The sequence below is a fragment of the Vanessa tameamea genome, chromosome 17 (assembly GCF_037043105.1).
Source record: "Vanessa tameamea isolate UH-Manoa-2023 chromosome 17, ilVanTame1 primary haplotype, whole genome shotgun sequence".
Taxonomy (NCBI): domain Eukaryota; kingdom Metazoa; phylum Arthropoda; class Insecta; order Lepidoptera; family Nymphalidae; genus Vanessa; species Vanessa tameamea.
The window spans coordinates 1,331,288-1,349,492 of NC_087325.1; the positions used below are offsets into that span (position 1 = coordinate 1,331,288).

At 31.9% G+C, this 18,205-nt stretch overlaps 1 protein-coding gene across 1 annotated transcript in view; it reads right to left on the reverse strand.

Annotated features, from left to right (window-relative positions):
* Positions 1-4,726: 4,726 nt before the first annotated feature.
* Positions 4,727-18,205, reverse strand: part of LOC113394794 (potassium voltage-gated channel protein Shaw-like) — a 262,752-nt gene continuing 249,273 nt past the window's right edge. Inside the window, exons 8-10 of the mRNA XM_026632216.2 lie at positions 5,923-6,070; positions 5,604-5,705; positions 4,727-5,360 (exon numbers count right to left, since the gene is read on the reverse strand). Of these exons, the coding sequence (XP_026488001.1) occupies positions 4,837-5,360; positions 5,604-5,705; positions 5,923-6,070 (774 nt within the window). The 3' untranslated portion in view covers positions 4,727-4,836. The remainder of the gene's footprint in view (positions 5,361-5,603; positions 5,706-5,922; positions 6,071-18,205) is intronic.

Here is an 18,205-nt window from a genome sequence, read left to right on the forward strand (position 1 = left end):
ACCATGAACATCTGTGTTCTGCTTTAAAGGGAGACATATGCAGCGGACAGACCTTATGCAGACATAAGGATCTACCATATGTTTAACGTTGTTTAACGTTTCAGATTTCACTAAGCCGTAGGTATTATTTTTGTATAGTATTTGTGTTATTATGTGTAATGTATATATTGGACTATATATTCAATCATAGCAGTTCATAGCTATTTAGATCTTTTTAATACTGAACGTGCTTAAATTATCTATCTATGAAATTATTCTTCCTTTTTTTGGTTAAATGGAAAAAATATCTTTAAGGGATAAGCTTGCCTTAAATACTTAATTCTCTTTGACATATTTTGTATATATATTTATTTATTTTTCTGGTATAAATAATAAATATGTAGTTATTAATCCAAAATGAATGTCACCAATTTAAAAAAAAAAAAAAACACGAGAAATGTTGTGGGTCAACCGGTTAGAACGAAGTTTCTGACATTATGTATTAAATATAAGAAATAATAAAACAAAATAACAATATTTGAGTATGACTAAATGATAATTACAAAAGAAACAGAAAAAAAAGGCGATTGTTATAAATTTCTGCCGATCCACTCTACTATAAGGCCGCGTAAAATAACTTTGTTTCAAAAACATATGTTTCAGATCTCTTTTCATAAAATCTCTGTTATTGTTTGCCTTATGTCTACATTACTCCCTAGTAGGCGATTGATTAGACCCTGTCCTCTGAAATTTAATTACGCGCCACAGAGGCCGCTTTGTACTTTGAATCGTTTACTACAAAGAGATCGATACAAGTTAATAAACACACAATACCTAACACAGCACTTCTTAAGTCAACGTTATCGCTTAACTAATATCAAAGTCCCATCTTAGAATGGCATTTGCTATTTACGCTATTTATCGAAGACAATCGAAAGAGCCTTAAAGGTTAGTTACAACACTAATACATTAACAAGGATGAATTATGCTATAATGAGGATATACCAGAAGGTTTATCGACTAGTTGCATTAGAACAGTGTGGCGTAATTATCACAAACACTCAAAAGCACTAATTTTGTCAGGGGAAATCAAGGATGAGTTCATAATTATATCAATGCTATACTATTTCATTGTTGCGCATAAATATTTAGAGTCGCTTTAAAGTGTTGATTACCTCGACGTTAACAATCAAGCTGCAAAAACTTAAAATAAGCTTTTACTTTTGCTTATTTAATATATATGTATATATATTATGTAATAGGTATAGGGACGGGCAAATGGTCCGCCTAATGGTTAGTGGTCACTGCTCGTAGACATTGACGCTGCAAGAAATAATAACCACTTATGACATCACACCAATTCGCCACCAAACTTGGGAGCTAGGATGTTATGTCCCTTATGCCTGTAGTTACACTGGCTCACTCACCTTTCAAACCGGAACACAACAATACTAAGTAGTGCTATTTGGCGGCAGAATATCGGATGAGTGGGTACTACCTAGCCAGACGAACGAAGCTCTGGCGATCGAAATCTTGGCGGTATAACCATACACATGCTGGAATCCAAAAATGCTAATCCTAGTAGGGGACAGCAGCGTTATCAGCGAAAGATTTAGCTTCTGCGGTCACCAACCCGCCGGCCTAGCGTGGTGACTAAGGTAAATACACACTTATGACAAAAATTCATACAATACTACATTTTATCTAATAAGCGCTAAATATTCGGGGATATCTCCGTGATCAATAGGATAAACGCTGGAAGTGATCACCGTAAGAGGCACCCTGAATATCATCACATCGCATTAAAATCGTACCTTCGCGGTTAATGAAGCCAACTCTTAAACTGACGCTGCACCAGTTCGAAGCCGATTGCAAAAGCTTCCAGGTGGAGTTAAAGAACCGATTCGGAATGATTAGGTGGGCAAAAATTATTTTCAACAAATGAGCAATGGACATAAATCGAAACTCTCAGGCGAGAATCTGGAAGAGATGACAAGGAGACGAGAAGGAGAACAGCAGAATATGACGCCATCTGAGTGTTAGGCACTTTAACTTTCACTTGGTAGTAGGGCTTTGTGCAAGTCCGGTTAGCTAGGTACGAACTTATTTTCGTGCAATTAGTTGGTCGTCGTATTTTGATATTTTTAACAGTTAAGGGTATTCTAGTATTTCTACTTTTAGGATAACGTGTAATAACGTCCATATCATATTGAATACACCGGTGCTCGTCCGATCACTAAAGTTAAGTAACATCGGGCGCGTTCAGTACTTGGTTGGGTGACCGCCTGGGAACACCGCGTGTGTTTAAAAACAATAGCAATTAAGGGTGAAGTTAGTTCATCGTCGTCTTTTGATATTTTAACAGTTCGGGGTATTCTAATGTTTTACCAGTCCGACTTGTTCTTCAAGTTAAAGTGGTTTCTGTTCACAAAATTTATTCAATTTGATCAATATTCTCAATTTGTCAGGATTATAATTCAAACGCGGTATAAGAAGAATTACTTGTTCAAAATAGAACTACAGACAATCTGTCATCATCTATTAAATTGTTAGCAAACTTAAATAAAAATGAAAGACAAGATTCATTTAAAATTTTCGATTTATTTAAATAATAAAACATTTTTTACAGTAAAAACAGCAATTAAAACCGTGTCGAATTGTAATACGATCTCAATACAAATATTTGCTATGACGCCAAGACCCAAATTCGAGACGGTTACTATAAACATAAATATAACATTAGAAAAATATTTCTGAATTCTAAAAAACAACACACTTATTACGAGGGAGATAATTACAAAAAACCTGGGAAAACTACAGTTTACAAAACAAAAGCTATCAATAACGCATTGATTGTTTGACTTATTGATTGACTTGACCTAAATTATGTTTTGATCCGTCGTTTTTCTATTGATATATAAATTACCAGTAACAAGAGACTCAACAACGTTTCAATGTCAAATGGTAATTGATGTTACCAAAATAACTCGATAATCGTATTTGTCCTGACAGATGAAATCGTCATCAACAAATATTTTTTTGATAATGTCACTAATTGTCAATAATTACTTGGTTGTAGGTTTGACAAACCTGTCTGAGAACCTACTACAAACACGATTAAGGGATATAACATCTTGGTTTCCAAGGTTGGTGGCGCAATGGCGGTGTAAGGAATGGTTAATATTTCTTGCAGCGCCAATGTCCTTGGGTGGCGGTGACTTTTTATCGTCAGGTGTTCAATTTGCCCGTCCGCTTACATATATCATAAAAAAAAACTACGATCGATATCTGTAAAATTTTATACGATTGCGATTGCGAGTGGATTTGTCAATTACTTATTTGGTTTCCAAATGGAATAATAATAAACTGAAATATCATTTCTGATGAGGCCATAGAGTCATATATAATAAATTTCGATGAAAATGTTAGTGAAATTAAATTTAATTGTACGCCAGAGGATTTTGTGTAGATACAACATCGTTCCCAAAACTTAAACAAAAGAATTATTCTACAATTTGCAAATAGAATTGTTAAGGAAAAGACAGAAAATTTTACAATACAACAGTGTAATATTTATTTTTTTACGTGTTTTGTATGTCCCTTCTTTATACTTATTTACATTTATATATATTTTCTCTACATAAATGTCATAATTTTATGACATTCAACGTCCAACTTATTTCCCCAGCCGAACGTATGAACAGCCATGATTTTCTATATCCTTTAGGTTATACTGACTAGACTTTTACCTTTAATTTGGCACATTTTCTTGGTTGTTTATATTTAAACATTTTTTTATAAGTAAAGAAAATTCAATTTCTCTCGCTTCCATGCCCGAGGGGCATATTCCTTACAGCTAAGGAATTGCTTATACTAAAAAGAAAGCGTATTTCAGAACAATAACGAACTGTTGAATAAAATATTTTGCGTTGTGAATAAGATTTTTATACAAATTAAAAGATAAAATATGACTGAAGATTAAATGATCTATCAAAGTCAAGAGATTTAGGTATGCTATAATATGTAAGTGACGAGCACACAAGCTATCTTTATGTTACTAAAATCAGATCTCAGAACACATTTTGAATTAATTAATGATTTAAAGATTTTGATACCAAATATCATATCAATTTGGTTTTTTCTAATTACTATAAAAAAAGTACAAGCTATGATGAAATTTAATACTAGCATTGCAGCAAATACAATTTGTATGAGCACTTCCTTAGCTTTCAGATTTCTGAATATTGCCTCTAAATTTTCGGTCGTTTACCTTAATTACTGAGATTTAAAAATATTACATGAATTGAAATTGTCATTTCATGATCAACAAATCGTATAGATTTATCACATGTATTTGATAATTCTTAATGTTCTACATTGTATTTATAATTTGAAGAACTCATAACTAGGGTTTTTTTTAATATCCAGAATAATTTATTACAGTAATAAAATTTGACACAAATTCTATAGCTATATTAAGTTTGAGAATTATGACTTATTTATTTAAAAGTTCATCATTGTACAATTTGATCACTGTTCTGTCTTTCATTTTTACAAAATATACAAAATTTTATAAACTAACAATAACTACATTATTTTGGTCAAGATGAAAATTGATTTTAGTAAATTTTTTTAATATTTTTAAGTAAAAATAAAATTTATTTTTACCGTTTTTCAATATTTTCTTCAATTGCAATTTAATGTTTAAAATTTTGAACAATATGATACTAATGTTTATTCGTTTTTTTTTTTTTAATTTTAATGTTATATTTTAAATAAATTATTATTCTGAATTTAAGTCTAATCTAATTTGAGACATTATATAATCACAATAAAACTATTTACAATGAAATTGATTTAATAGGAATTATTATTAGGACTGTTATCATTCGAACTACAATTCAAACTTGTATCAATCATATTCATTTCTATAACATTAGAATTAATTTCATCTTTTGCATCTACAGTAATGTTATCTTCATTTGAATCCTCATTAATAATATGATTATCATTTTCTTCTATATTATTTACAATGACATCCCTATCTAAATTTTCACAACTATCACCAGAATTAATAATATTGTCTCTTATTGAATCTGTAATAGATTCTCTTTTTTCAACTATAACATCTACACTAGGTCTGTAAAAATCGTTTTTGTCATTTTTAGGTAAATCTGGCGGACGAACAGTTGATAGCGTGCTGGATAAAAATGATGATTGTAAATTGTAACCAGGTAACAATTTTGGTTGTAAAGGTAACATCAAATCTAAGGAACCGGTGGTTGCAGGTCTCGGTTGCAGGGGTGGGGCGGTCATCAAAGGTGGTTGCAGAGACGCCAATGAAATAGCACCGCACTGCGTGTTGATTATCGGGCTCTCGACTGGAAAAAAGTAAGGAAATTTTAGCATCTTACTTGTTTTTATTAACAATGCAAATTTGAAACAAATATATAATGCATTTTTTTATGTATATATATTTTACTTCTGCATCATAAAAATAAATATAACTTGAAGGTGATTTAATTGTTAGTATTAAAAATTTATTTGCCTCTGGGTGGGCTCTAATAAGGGTTTGTGCTTAGGAGAAGCGTAAATGACGATCACGGGTTGGTTAGGCGTTTTACCTATTGGTGCTCTTGCTTGAAGAGGTTGAGCGGTGGCTGGTGGACGAAGCATGTTTGACGGGCCCTGTAGTGCTAGGCTTATCATGTTCATACCGTTCACACCTAAAAAAATATATAAATGAATTAATGCAAAATATTATATAGGTACTCATCAGTTTATACTCCTAAGTTATTTATTATTCAAACAGCTTTATTTTTGGAATGACAGTCATAACTAAATTTGATGATAGTTTTCGAAATTAACCTACATTGTAGCGGATAACAATGTCATTAATAGCGCCATCTGTCGGTACTGAAAGAAACCTCTACGAAAACTCACCGAACTTATTGTTCCCGGGTAACTCCTTTAGAACCACGGGATGTTTAACTGCGTTCACTCTCCGGTTGGAGGCGCTAGCGTCGCGTTTCCTACGAGGTTGTTCAACTGGTAGCACACGTCGCCGCTTCTTGGGTAGTTTTGATCGCGCCTGCCGATAGATGGCGTTTGTTAATATTAAGTATCGGTTATCTATGTTTTCATCTTAAATTAATTTTATATAAAAGTGTTACATGTATTTTTTTTTATTGTAATATAAATAAGGCTAGCATTTGTCTGGAATTGTGACATTATTACGGATTGTCACATAAGTTTTGACATACTTAACAATATTTTTGCATATAATTACATCACTTCTGTTAATGCGAAAGGTCGGTTATTACTTCAGAATAAATATTATGTAACAACAAGCTTTGGAAACAATCATATTGTATTATATCATAATATAAACTGATAAGTTTCACTGATGTTTCTAAGGAGAGCAAGAGTTTGTAGAAGTACGACTGGGGACAGAAAATAAATAAGTCATTTACGACTAAGCTTTTGGTTTTATGGAATCATACAGAGCAGATGTAACCTCATCGTTTTTAGTTTATCAGAGTAAGCTTATTAATTTTTGTTTCTTTTGAAAAGAATATACTTATAAGAAAATCGTTTTGATAATTTGGTAAAAGCAGCTCTATGTTATATACCGTCTCTTTGCCGTCGGTCATCTTCGTAAATACGATGTATGGGGATGAAAAATATTTATTCTTAAGAAGTATACTTTATAATCATAATTTTAGATAACCATCTGATGGTTTATGGTCACTATTTTCAGAAGTATTAATCATTCCTCAAATCACCAATGCGCTATGAACCTTGGGAACTAAGATTTTAAATCCCTTGTACACGTACTTATACGCATAAAATCAGATCACAAAAATACTGTATAAGTATTGCTTTTTGGAGGCGAAATATATCATGAGTGGGTCGTAATTTTCCATTTTGACGTTTGAAAATTGCATATTAATTATTTTCTAATATTTAAACCATCACGAAATTAGTATTTCACAGTAGCTTGGACGTGTTCTTACTACCAAGGCAAAACAGATTTCTAGTTGTATTTATATCGTGGATTTTGAAATTATTTTTTTTGTAAAACATAATAGCAATTTAAGATTAATATCTTAAAGTTTAAAATATGTTTATTTTTAATGCAAGATTATAGTTTATATTACTATTCCATTAAATATATTTTTTATTTTATTTATTAATTTAATATTCAGAAATAATAATTTATTAAATTAAAAATAGTGAAAAATAAAATATGTGCTTTGCTATTTTTTGCAAAATTATTATAACTAAAATTTTATATTATTCGATTTTATTAGTTTTATGTTTATTTTAAAATTACAATCGAATTATATTTTATTCGTGTAGACTTTTGAAGCACTTTTGAATAATTGTCATTTTACATAGTTGTTTAGATCCTTGATCCTAAAGATGTTTCTTCAAACGGTAGTACCTAAAAGTAATAATTGAATTTCTAAATGAAACGCATAATTTTAATTGGGACAATGATCGAAAACTCGGTAAATACTACAAAATATAAAACGACGATCGATGTGGTTTTTACGCGACACTGAGATAGTTTTCATTCAAACATTTTCATTTCTTACTTTAGTTAGCTATATAAGCCTATTGTATACTTTTTGTAAGACAATGACATAATTGAAAATACAAATTGTTGAAATTAATGATGACATTAACGCAGAAATTATAGTAATGTTAAAAATCAAGTACATTGACGTTTATGTAAATACAAATACTATCCATAAATACTATGATTGTATTTTAATTGTTATTTACAATATATTTTGTCATAACGTTGTACAGTCCGTAATATATTTGAGTAATAAAAACCACGTAAACACGCATATAATTGTTGTTCGGAGAGTAAATAAATTTGAAAATCAGATTGATGTTGATGATTTTAATTTATACATTAGGAAATTTTAAATGTTTTTACTAAAAGTTCTAAGTTTTCACTTGTATCGGCAGCCCCTTTAACTGTCAATATTTTTATTAATACGTCAGAAGTAATAGTATTAAGTATTGACATATTAAAAAAATATGTTATTACTAAATACTAGCGGGAATTTCCGTTAGTTTATGATTTTGTATTCGCTTTTTCTGTTTCACTATAATGTTTCGTGCGCTCCATCTGCTCTTTATTTTATAATCTAAGATTGACGTGATAAACGTGCATTAAATGTTCTTTTATAACAGTAAACGAAAGCACAGAAAAATGTTACAAAGAATTAAAGTATAAATATAGTATATTAAAATCTACGTTGCTATCGAAACGGTTTAAATAGATTTTAATTGTTTTAAATCATGAATATAATTTTTTAAATTTATAATATATTTTCTCTAATTTTTCTTTACTCTGTGATTTCGTGAAAAGGGACGGAAGCGTGTAACAGGAATCCAGGGAAGCTCTATTTGATATGACCAATGAGCGCCCGGTGCAAGTGTTGGCTGTCAAATGGTACCACCCCAATCTCTGAGAAGGTATCGTGTTATTGTTGCTTATTACCAACGTGAGATATCATACGTTACATAATTTACAACTAATGTAAAACTCGCTGCTTTTGTTAAAAGAAATTGACATTTCCTATATGTACGCACGTCCTAAGGACGTAATACGGACACACTCAGGTCCTATGAGCCTCATCTTAGCATGTAGTCGATGTTGGGACCTGTGCTATTTATAACACCGTCAAGGGGGCGTCTTTAATAAGGGATACATTAAGTTAGTTAATAGAACTTAATAACTTACGAAATTTATAGCTCTCTTTACAGAGAAACATTTAAAAAAATAATTTAATAATCACAAGAAACCACCTTTATACTACTAAAATATTTCATTTAATTAAAGAATACTAAAAAAATTCGTAGCTAATTAATTAACTACACAAAAAATATTTATAACTAAAACGCTCGAAAGAGTTTATTTAAACAAGGTACCGATATTTTTGAGCCTACAAATAGCATGCTTACGTAGTAAACGAATTTAAAATGAGTTCGCTAAAATTAATTGAGGTTTTAATTTCTTTTTCTATCTTTGAAGGTACTCGTCTCGATTGCAAAATTAAAATAAATAATGTGCTTAATAATTAAAAATGTATTTTTTAACTTCTATGCATTCCTAAGTAATTTCAATATGATAAGGTTTTGGTGATTTGATCAATTTACTTAAATCCTTGTCCTACGTGTGCGTGAGACTCACGTGTAGAACGTATTTTCCTATTAAAATAAATTCCTAGTTTTTATACATTTTCGGAAAGTTAAGTAAACGGTTATGTTTTTAAAATAATCTTCAGAATAAGTTTCATAATGTTTTTTTTTGTTTTTCAGGCATATTTGAAGGAAAAAAATAAAAAAAATATTGATATAATATCGTTTTCCCACTCGCATTTTTAAATTTGGACCGATAATTATTGTTTAAATATTGAAAAATATCCTGTGTTTCATCGTTTTTATAAATCAGAAGAAAAAAGTAGATTTTAAATGATTTTTTTTTTTTAAAAAAATTTTTGACTTATTTTGAAAAAATCTAAAAAACGTGATAACTCAAAAATGGTTCACTTTTGCATCATGAATATGGGGGTTAAAATTATTGCAAATAGTCACCCCTATCACCTCCTAAAGGGAATACGTCGAATTACCAATAACCCTGTATATATATATGTATATAAAAAGTGTTAAAAAAATAATTATAATTCTTACAGCGATGTAATATAAATGCTGCAAGGCAGAATTGCTTCATGCCTTTTAAATAGTTGCGACTTTTTGATATTAGAAATTTGTTGTGTAATTTCTTAGGGCGGCATATTTCTTGATCTAAGGTAAATTGGTACCAAAACGTAAGATCAATTGATTACCGAAGTCAAACTGACTCTAAAAAGGTGAAATTTATAACATAGTTGTATTTTATAACCTTTAGAAAGTAATTTTGGAAATTTCCATTGGGGAAATGAAGCAGTGTTGGGGTGTTTGTATAAATTTTACCCATAAAAAGCCGGGACAGGTAGTTTATCATTTTTATATGGAAGACAAGAAAAAATAATCTCGGAATTATTTCGTGCCACGCTTCGGGCTACAACGTTGTACGGGAACAATATGTATTTTGTATCAAAGGATCGAGGTTTTGTGCAATGTCAAGGGTTTCCGATTCCCAAAAGGGCTTATAATATAACCATCAGAACAACTGCACGTTACCTATACATAAAGTATGGAAAATAAAGATAGAGTCAGTTCTGATATAAGTTTTATATTAACCAAAATACAGAGTAGTTGTAACACGTGTAACTGGCTTGTGGGTTCTTAGGTGCTAAATTAGTGTTTATAATTATTGTTTCGGTGGTGAAAAATCAACTACCCATATTGGATGGAATTCTGCCAAACGTAAATCCACCGACCCATATTGAAGGGTAGTGGAATACTCTACAGTATTGCTTTTACTTAAGTGACTTGTAAGAGTATGTAAGTCTACTTACAGTTCAATTTGTTAACTTATTATCAAGTAGGTGATGTCCATGATCCTTGTTAACAATAATAAAAAAGAAGAAATTCTTTTCAGAAAACGAAATAAGGAAAAAGAAAGATCTTCATATACGAGTGTAAACGTGTTATATAAGTATAAGAATCCATCCAATTGTAGGCGAATTATCAGCGGAAAATGTCACAAAGGCAAATTAAATAAAACGCCTGAACATACTACTTATGTAATTTTCCATTTTATTTAAAGATAAAGAAACGTACGTACAGGAAATTAAAAAAACATTTAAAATAAATAAAGGCTAACAAATAGCGAAAGCCTTATTGTTAATACCGATGGGTAGTAAATAAAATAAGCGAATTATAGCCGAATAATGCGAGATCACAATTGAACATTAACGACTAATTGTTATCAAAGACTCGTATAATTAAATCGTGCCATCTACTCATTTATGTTCGGCCGTGTACGAGTAAATTGTCAGGAAACCTACACGTTTGTTTAAAATGCCACTTGTGCATCCACCAACCCAGAGGAGTAACTTTGTTGATTGCGTTTATTGAGGTGGTTAATTTAGTTTTTTTACCGGAAAATTAGGTGGCGATCACCACTGCCCATAGACACCAATGCTGTAAGAAATATTAACCATACCTTACATCACCAATGTGCGACCAACCTTAGGAGCTAAGATGTTATGTCCCTTGTGCCTGTAGTTACACTGGCTCACTCACACAATAATACTAAGTATTAGTGCTTGGCGGTAGAATATTTGATGAGTGGGTGACACCTACCCAGACGGGCTTGCACATAACCCTACAACCAAGTAAAGTAGTAGTAGTCAGTAGTCTTCAGTCTTTGAAAAGAGAGGGCCTTAGAGGGAAACGAATATGTTTACAGCTCTATATATGTGATTATATATAAAGAGAAATATTAAGCTCTTTATCCTGGCAGGGTTTTAATGTCAGCAATATTTCCTTGACATACTCGAGTAAGCCGACAATTAGTGCTAATGTCACTTGGCTTATGTTATAATAAATGTGAAAGAAACAATTAATATTCCCTTATTTCATGCGTCTGGAAGATTTTTCCTTATTCCGTCGAGTTTATTATACTGATCAACTTTCAAGTCTACTTTATTTAACGTGACATTAAAGAAAATACTAATAACTAAATAAATTAATTATTTATTTCAAGAAATATAAAAACACCTGACAAAAATATATTAAGGTCTCGCATAGATAGAATAAGGCTATATACAACGTTTATATTTGAAACTTAAACATACTAAGATTTTTTTTAAGCTAGGAATCGCCCCATTGGTCAGAACCACTGATATAAAAAGCAACAATTGTGAGTCGGAATCGAGCATTGAGGGTTCCGTACCGATGAATATTATGATTAATTATTGATTGCTACGCGAGTAAGAGTGATATGGTTATACGCAGACGTCTGTATCATTTGAGTGCGTTGACTTAGAAATCAGATTTTGGCACAGTTCCAAGGGACTGCAGGTTTGTGCATTTGATATTAATTAAAACTTTTGTATCTCTACGCTTTCCTGAGAAAATTATACCAGCCTTATTTTTTTTATTTATAGAGATTTGCACTATTAAGCGAACTCTTTATATTATTTATTCGAGTTCGGAAGTCGCCAGTGTTAACAATACCGTGAATCGGAAATTACGTAAAGCTTAGCTCCGATCTTGAAATATTTCCGGTAATATTATTAATAAGTTGAATTATTAAACAGGAAATAACATTAGCTACAAATTCTAAGTTTAATAAATTATTAATTGAATTGTCTAAAGAAATCGATCTGTGTATTTTATAACTATTTACAACTAGTAGTTTTACGCCAAAGATTTTGCTGCAACATAAATGGCAAATGGTTATGGTAAGTCACTAACGCCTATATAAAGTGGTACCATAAGAACTATAATCGCTTGACAAATAAAGGAAATGTATTTAGAAACGTAAATTATATTATTCATTCAATATCATCCGAAACATTTAAGTATCGTACAAATATTGAAGCTGTTGAATATGCATATAAATAGGCTGTATTTACTCATCCCGGATTCCAGTGGTCTGCTATCATTAAGAGATTATCCCAAAAGATTAAATTCAATAGCATGTATGTAATAGAGAAGTTTAAGGGATTACATTTCAAATTCACATCTATCATAAAAACTATTACGTTTAGTATAATTTCGCTTAAATTTACAAAACCATATTTAATAAGACATAGGATTGGTCATCGCGCTTGTGGCGCTGCTGTCTGGCCTGAGTTGTCGGGTCAACCGCCAGGATGCCACGGTAGTATGCTTAAATGATCCCGTGATGCCATCGAAAAGACGGAGTGGGCACCGCTGGTTTTTAGTAGGTATTCCGATGCAGTTGACGCCGGTGTATTTCACATACCTTCCCACTTTTTGTGGGGGAAAGGGACAACTCTTTTTCCCAGCAATAAAAGGGGCTTGGCACACTTGTGCTAGACGTTAGTTTATAAGGTGGCAACTCTCGAGGTTGTCTGTTAAATCTCTAGGTCACGCCGTTAAAGCTATTGGATTTCCCTGTCCAGATATTCTCAATAGCAGCTTAGCAGAAATTTGTGGTCATTACGCTTTTGTAATTGCGAATACGTGAAGTCAATAGACATGTCGTTAGTCTGAACTCTGTTCGATTGCCTAGGATTTTCCACCCGTAGGATTATAAGATATACGCGCATATACTTGTTCACTAAAATTTATACTTTACTGCTACTTGGTGGGATGGCTTTATGCACGTCGGTCTGGGTAGGTACCACCGGCTCATCAGATTTTCTACCACCAAGCAATAATACTTAGTACTTTTGTGTTCCGGTTTGAAAGGTGAGCAAGCTAGTGTATCTGTAGGCGCAAATGACATCATCTTAGCGACCAAGGCTAATGGCACATTGCTGATATTAGGAGTGTTTAATATTTTCTCCAACTCCAATGTCTATTGGCGGTAGTGACCACTTACAATCATAGTATGGATGGCCCATTTGCCCGTCAGCCTACCCATATGATAAAAAACACTAATAGTGGAATGATTTATTGAAATAATAATTAAATTAAAGTTATGAAATATTTTAGAAATAATTGCCCTTAAAACCCCTCACATATGTCATAGTTAGACACGACTTACTTATTCTTGATTTTGATCGTGACGTCATCGTTCAGCGTTCTAACTTCACTTTAGTGTCATCGCACGTGACGTCATTACAGTGCTTAGAAGATTGTCACAAATTACTTTGGGGTGCGAATTTAATCAAAGGTGGCGCAAATTGCCCGCCACTGACTAATTTACGATCGTCTCGCTTATAAATGGCGTTACTACTTGTTTGTGATGAGCAACTCCAAAGCGTTTCAAATATTCCAGAAAAGTATACTAATAACAGGAACTAGGGAAAGTATCACATAGAATACATTACCAAAATAAAGTATAAAAAACAGTGAGCTAGGTTCTCTAATTATAGGAAAAAAGTGCCTTATCCAGGCATTTTGGGACATTATATATCATCCACAACCAGCTACTAAAGGAACATCTTACAGATTATTACTTTTCATGAAGATACTGTGTGAGTAAGATCGAAGTCCTCAAGGCCGATTCAAGTACTAGCTTTCGACTAGGATATATTATATATTATATTACACAAATATATGCACTAATACAGATGCTCAATTGATGTCAGGGTCACTTCATGGTGGGGATTTGTATAAGCTCGTCTGAGTAGCTTCGTTGTGTTCTGGATAGAGGGATGGATGAGTCAGTACAGCAAATGGCACAAGAGCCATAACGTCTTAGTGTCCAAGGTTGTTGGAATGGGTGAAATTTCATACGGCGCCAATTTCTGTGGGCAGTGGTGACCACTACCATATCCTAGTAATTTCGTACAATCTGTTACCGTATCATCTGAGCGTCTCAATTAAATACCAAGAAATTATTTTTAATTTTGCCATGTGATAACTTGTCGCAAGCACTTGGTACGGTTTAAGTACAGCTGTGATTTATGTAATGCTTGATTACGCTTGTTTGTAAGCTTTAGGTGTCTTTGGGAGTTTATTCGTCTAATTTAGTGTTTGGGGATAATTTACCAACTTAATTATATTACATAGAAAAAAGGAGTTCTGAAATATTCGGTGGTTTATATATAAACAGTTATAATATAAGAAATTTTGGGTCACTGACATAAAATTTACGGCTTTGTCACAGGCTGTTTACAGATTGTCACTAACATAGGGTAGCATCGAGGATCAGCGTTGGGTTTTGGAACCCAACTTGGAAGCTGAATGGTAAACCTACTTAAGACTCGATTGCTGTCATTGTTTACTAATTTATTGTTATTCCTTTCATTATAATAGTGATTTTTTTAACATTAAGTCGTATATGCTTTATGGATTTTTTTATTTTTGTCAGGCTTTTTACTTTTTTTTCAATGCTGCCGTGTCCTATATAAGCTTTTCTTTCTTCTTTAAATCTTTCTTTCTTTTTGTCATTGTTTTATATTATCTTTAATAAATCATAATTAATAATTATGAATCATTGTTATTATATAAATAATGTATCCATTAAACAAAGTATGTAAATAATACGACTACGATGAAAGAAAACATTTCCAACCAAAATTGAAAGATAATAAATAGTCCTATTTCCTATACACCGTTGAAAAGATGGCCTTGGATCTATAATTGGACAGCTGAAACGATATTTTATACAAAAATATATATTTTGATTCGATCAAAGGCATCTAAGTATTATATTTCTTACTGTTATACATGATTCGGATAAATGATATGGATCATTGTTTTAATTTTAATTTAGTACACGATGGATTACTCATAGACAACCACAAACCACCTCTTCTGACCTCTAAGATATAATAAATATAATTTATCTTGTAAATGTATTCATTGGGTCACTCGACATCCAAAACATAGCAATGATACAAATGATTGGTATTAGGAAGTGGAGTATGGAATTCTTCAGATATATTTCAATTAAGACTAAAACTACACACACATACTCAAAGACAAAAGAGAATTATTACGTAGATAAATAGGACAAATCCTATTTAGCTATTTACTTCACAATTCTTCGTTGAGAATGGCCACCATCGATATCAAAATCTGACAATAGGCCACGAATTAGTCATTTAGGGTGGATTAATTATTTTTTGTACGCAATAGTTCTCTTTTGTCTTTGAGTATGTGTGTGTAGTTTTAGTCAAAACTTCAGGGCCTTTGGATCTGCAGTCTCATAAGCTAGCCACTATATCATCGAAGCAGTCGCGTCACCAAAAGTATATTCCAGATATTTCTTTCATAGAATGAACTGAAAATATTGAACAATGAAGATAGACAAGTTGATTAAGCCTAATTAGAATAAGACAACTCTGAGTGAGTCCATTGGAGATGAATCAGTACATTGCAAATATGGTGTCTACTCTAAGATCAATTAAAATTGATTTTAGAGTAGACACCCACACACATACTAGTATCCCTTGCCTACTTAGATAAGTATAATATCCGGTACATTTTACCTAATAAACCAGCTTGAAACGAAGTTATTTTAGCTATATACTATGTATTGAATAAATAAAATAACAATAAATAAAATTGTTACTAAAAATCAATGTGAAATAAAAAAATAACAAAAAATGAGTATAAATAAAATGCTACATAAAAGACAGAGATTGAGAGAAAGAGTAAGAGTCTTTATACGTAGATAAATTATATCGTTATCTCTCGCGACTTCCTCCATGCGTGAAAAGAGGGGATCTTTAGCAAGGGGAGGGCCTATTTTGTACCACTTAGAACGTGTATGCCGTTTCACAATAAACTCACTTTGGTATTTATAATATAAGAAAATGTATCGAGTACCGATCAACTCAAAAATCAAAATTAAAATCAAAATATACTTTATTCAAGTAGGCTTTTGCAAGCAATTTTGAATCGTAATTTAACAAACTATTTAAAGTAAAGCTACCACCGGTTCGGAATGTAGATTCTACCGAGAAGAACCGGCAAGAATCTCAGTTAGTTTACGATAACTGTAGATGTTATTGTAAAATAATTTTCATTACAAATTAAATCCAATACAATCCTTTGTGATTGAAATTGAAACCAGATCCGTGATACAGCATCCACGTTCCACCAGTACAAGCGGTTAATGAGGCATTACTCTGTAAAGAATATACATCAAAAGAAAACTCCCTAGGCGGCCGTAGTCACGCTTGAAGTAAATTTTACCCCGGACTTATAGACCTTTGTACGTATTTGTTGATATTTCAAAAGAAAAGATTAAAGCCTTATGTTTCTTAAAGTAAGTTTGCTTCATTTAGCTCTGTTTATGTTTTGGTCATCTGTTTTTGAAATTTGTCTCTTACAAAGGATTGAAGTAAAAGAGCACCCTGTATAGTCTTTACAGAAATCGGATTAGTATGGAAGAATTTTATTGATATTAGACATATTGCAGGTCTCCTCGTGATGTTTTCTTGTACCGCCGAGCACGAGAAGAATTGTAAGAAGAAATTATCGGTTGTAGTTGTAGACAGATTTTCGATGAAAATCAGTTTTCCTCTATTTGACTTCTAGAGATTATATACAGGGTGTTTGAAATATATTAGGGCTTATTTTGTTTATAAACATATAATTCGAATTTATTTAATTTATTTATAAATAATAAAGTTTTATCCAAAACGGCTTACTAACTGTCATAAATCAAGCATTTTTTTATGCGAAATGAGTATGAAACATTGGATAATCGAACTATTACCTTAGAACTATAACTAGTTGAAATCAACATGATAACATTCGTAAAAACCCATAGCGCTTTATTTCTTGAAATTTTTTAATTACTTATGTAGGTTAATTCTTACGTATTTTGAGACTGAATTTAGAGGAAAATGTTTTCAACCAAAGTTATAGGCCATGTGACGATGGAAATATTCATTCCAACCAATTTTCGGGTAGTAGTTTTAAAAATGCGATAACGTTCCGATATTAGAGTTGAGTTGGTGCTTATGTCAAAATTATTAGTTTTAAGTGTATTAGTAGCTTAGTTTTGTGGAGTGCCTTAATCTAACTCGAATATCCTTATTGGTTCGATCGATTTCAAAATTAAGACTCGAAATATCTTATAATAATATATTTATTACATAAATCACGTTCATTTATACTTATAATTGAATAGGTGAATAGGTGCACTATTTTTAATTAAGCTTGAGCTGTGACGGAACCACGTACGAGCCGAGCAATGGGAACCGAATAAATTAAGACGAACGACTGCTCAGCATTAATGGTATAAGTCACAAGAGTTAGCGATTTATTGTAAAACGAACTAAAGGATTAAATAAATTAAGTCATAAAGTATTGGGTTTTTTTTTTTTCAAGTAAATACTACAGCCGTTTTAGGAGAGAATGATGAGTCATGTGTGCGGGACATATACATATAGTACTCACACGTGTGCGTTTGCACTGGATCTGGATAGGTATCATTCACTAACTAAATATTCTACCGCCAAATACATGAGATGAGAGAGCCAGTGTAACTACAATCACAAGAAACACAACAGCTTTGTACGCTTGGTTGGCAGTGCATTGGTGATGATAGGAATGGTTAATATTTCTAACAATGATAATATTTATGGGCGACGGTAAGACTATTCATTACCACCAAATGATCTATTTGAAATTCAAGTATTTTTTATTCCCTTGCTCT